The sequence below is a fragment of the Sinocyclocheilus grahami genome, unplaced genomic scaffold (assembly GCF_001515645.1).
Source record: "Sinocyclocheilus grahami isolate Dianchi unplaced genomic scaffold, SAMN03320097.WGS_v1.1 scaffold410.1, whole genome shotgun sequence".
In the NCBI taxonomy this organism is placed as follows: Eukaryota; Metazoa; Chordata; class Actinopteri; order Cypriniformes; family Cyprinidae; genus Sinocyclocheilus; species Sinocyclocheilus grahami.
Genome location: NW_015505589.1, coordinates 182840 through 186386, shown reverse-complemented (window position 1 = coordinate 186386; position 3547 = coordinate 182840). Strand labels below are relative to the sequence as shown.

General features: G+C 36.9%; 2 protein-coding genes across 2 annotated transcripts in view; both read left to right on the top strand.

Moving 5' to 3' along the window:
* Positions 1-636, top strand: part of LOC107550904 (fibromodulin-like) — a 3401-nt gene extending 2765 nt beyond the window's left edge. The window contains exon 2 of the mRNA XM_016232354.1: positions 545-636. Coding sequence (XP_016087840.1) covers positions 545-636 — 92 coding nt within the window. The remainder of the gene's footprint in view (positions 1-544) is intronic.
* A 1150-nt stretch (positions 637-1786) lies between these two features.
* Positions 1787-2716, top strand: or90j1 (odorant receptor, family 90, subfamily J, member 1). The gene is given in 1 exon segment (XM_071582280.1): positions 1787-2716. A coding segment is annotated over 1 exon segment (930 nt).
* Positions 2717-3547: the final 831 nt, after the last annotated feature.

Here is a 3547-nt window from a genome sequence, read left to right as displayed (position 1 = left end):
ATCGTATGAAGTATTGTGTACCATCACAGTATAGCAGTTTATGCTGCCATTTGTGCCCTCTTGAACTGTGGTTCAGGGAAGTAATTTACTCTACTGTGTTTCATGTGTTTTGCAGAGAATCTTCAAGAAGGCCGGCCTGTTCCCCATGAAATTATCTTTGTGGCTGAGGCTGGTTTCAACCTGACCAAAAGAAGGAGAAGGGGGAGGAACATAATTGGCCATCAGGCTATTGTAAATGTCGCTGATCAGCGTGGAGGGAATGTCACTATGTGTGCAGCCATCAGCCAACGAGGGGTACTCCACCGTCATGCCATTCTAGGACCCTATAACACTATGCTCCTCCTTGCTTTCCTTGATGGTCTAAGAGAGCATATGTTCGAGCTGGACCTCAGTGAACCAGCACAGCCAGAGCAGCCTCATTGCATTGTTGTTTTGGATAATGTCAGCTTCCATCGCGCTGCTCTGGTTCGTGACTGGTTTACCAATAACCCGAGGTTTTCTAAAATCTTTCTGCCTGCATACTCTCCCTTTCTAAACCCGATAGAGGAGTTTTTTCGGCATGGCGGTGGAAAGTGTATGACCGAGAACCTTATATCCGTGCTCACCTCCTCCAGGCCATGGAAGAAGCCTGCCTAGACATATCAGTAGATGCATGCTAGGGGTGGATCAGGCATGCAAGAGGATTTTACCCTTGCTGCCTGGCTAGGGCCAGTATAGCCTGTGATGATTCTCTGGCCTGACCCAGAACAAAGACAGGATGCTGAGGCGGAATAATTATTATTATTTTTTTACAGTTGTGTTGTGTTGCAATGTGGTCTTTTGTGTTCATGAGAAAAGGTTTTTGAGGGGGAGAACCACAAGCAACATAACTTACCAGTTTTGGATATATTGTTTTGAATTTATTGCACCAGTGTGTAATACTATGTTGTAGTGTGTGTGTTTTTGAAAGCTTGTGTGTGATGTCTGAGGGAAAATTTTGTTTTTTCAGCAAGAGTGAATGGTTTTGAGTGTAGAGCTTCATTTTGACCTGAAAATAGGATGTTTGGCGAATTGGGTGAGACGTTATGGATTTGTGTTTACTGTTTTGAGAATACGAGTCATAGTTTCAAGAAATGTGTTTAAGCAATCGAGAAAAACTGCAATAATGGACACATGTGCGCCTAATGTATGACTCTACAGTATAGGCTACTGTATATAAATATGCATATATAATACAAATATTAATATTCATTATTATTTAACATTTTATAACATTTAAAATTAAACTTACTTAAACTATGCTTTTAAAAAAATCTATGTTACAGTGGGCTACTCAAGTTTATTTATAGGCCTATCATATGTCTCACCACATATAAAAATACATACTTGTTTTTCATTTGGAAAATAAATAAATTTAATAAATGGCCAACTGTTTAATGTAATAATAAAAACAAAAGCAAACAAAAGGTCAATTTGTTTTTAACCTGAGTGTTGTTTGCTTCAACCTCATTGTTTTTCTGACTTTGGGGACTCAGTGACATTACAACGAGGCTCATGAGGATATGGAAACCTCTGAGTAATGTCACCAATTCATTATATAAATGACAGATCAAGAGACAGAAAGAGGGATCAGAGTTTGATATCTTTGATGTACAGATTTTAACTGGAAGGAGCGCAGAAAAGTCTTTTTGGATCTACTGCAGCATGCAAGGCCTTCATTTTCTTACCCTAATTATAACCTAAATTACATTTAATTAACAGGACTTTCGGTAAAAAAAAAAAAAAAGAAGCTATTGACGATTGTGAAATGAACACTTCAAGGTTAATCAACCAACAATAATTTTTTGAGGAAACCTTTTTCAAAAACTTCATTGTGTTCTTATTTGGTATCATTATCAATTGTATCAACAGCTTGCTGGTTTATACTTTCTTCAAGAATCCTGTCTTCGCTCAGGAGCCCCGCTATATCCTCTACATGCAGCTGATCATCAATGACATCATTACATTGTCTGTCTGTGTGATTTTGTTTGTGTTATTTTACTTAATGCCAAACATGAATGTTGCTATCTGCTGCATTTTCATCTTCATTGGAAGCAATGCCTACAAGAACACACCACTAAACCTGGCCGGCATGGCTATTGAGCGCTTCGTGGCCGTCTGCTTCCCTCTACATCATGTACGAATATGCACCGTCCAAAACACTAAAATCCTGATCGGCATCATCTGGCTGGTGGGAGCTGTGCCTGGTGTGTTGGACCTGCTTGTGGTCTTGGCTCTTCGTCCACTTTCCTTCTTTACCACTAGCCGGACATGCTACCACCAAAATGTGTTTGATTTAGAATACAATATAATAAGTCATGCTGTATTTAACATCAGCTACATGTGCTTAGTGTGGGTGCTGCTCTTCTACACTTACTTCAAAGTGCTGTTCTCTGCTAAAGCAGCTGCTTCAGAACCAGCTCAAGCACAGAAGGCCAGGAGAACCATTTTACTGCATGGGGTCCAGTTACTGCTCTGTACACTGTCCCTGTTCACAACTGTCCTGGATGGGGCCTTAACATCTCTCTTTCCTTACTACCAGTCTGTAATCTACGTTTGCACCTTTCTTCTTACCAGCATTTTGCCACGTCTGCTGAGCCCACTTATATATGGCATGAGAGATCAAAAGTTTAAAAAGTACATGAAGAGTTCACTAATGTGTGGCTCCGACAAGAGAGCCATTAAACCTTCTGAGTAGCAAAACTCTCATGTTCTGACTCCTGACAATGCTGAGAAGCTCAGTTTCACTCACTTATTCAATAATCTGTAATGTTCAACTCCACCTTTTCAAATTCTCTTTTGTATTTTAGCATAGACATAGATTTTAAAGTGAACTATATATAATTATAAATAATTTATATCTATCTATATCTATATATATATATCTATATATATATATATGTAATTTATACAATTACAGTATATATAATTATACAGTTCAAACAGTGTTACTTCATTTACAAATCATCAAAATAAAAAAATTATGTTAAAATGTAAGATGGATCTCAAAATATTTATTTACATGTGTAAACAGTGGCAACTCCAATACATTTTTAATAGTGTGGCCAGAAGAACACAGCGAAAACTGTAAGGTGGCACATTAAAACATCTACTGGGAAAAAAGTGTTAACCTGCAATTGTCATTTCAGAGATGTACTTGTATTTGATCTATCCTACTAACGTGACTTCAGTTTACATAACTTGTCAGATTGATATAGTCAGATTGAATTATATTTTTAATTTACAAGAAACCAATTCATGTAGATGTTCTCACATGAAGCATATTATTAAGGTTATCTAAAAATGTAGTGTGAACTGTACAAAAAACAACAACAACAACTCACTGTTTCCTACGATTGTAAGTGGTGTTTTACAAAAAAAGACAAAAACTGCTTATAAATTTCATATGCTAATCTGCAAAATATCATCTAATTATCTTTATTGATAAAATCCCAGAAAATATTGAGATATATATTTTTTGTCAATATCTCACACCTGTAATATATTTAATGTTTTGTTTAGAAAAAAT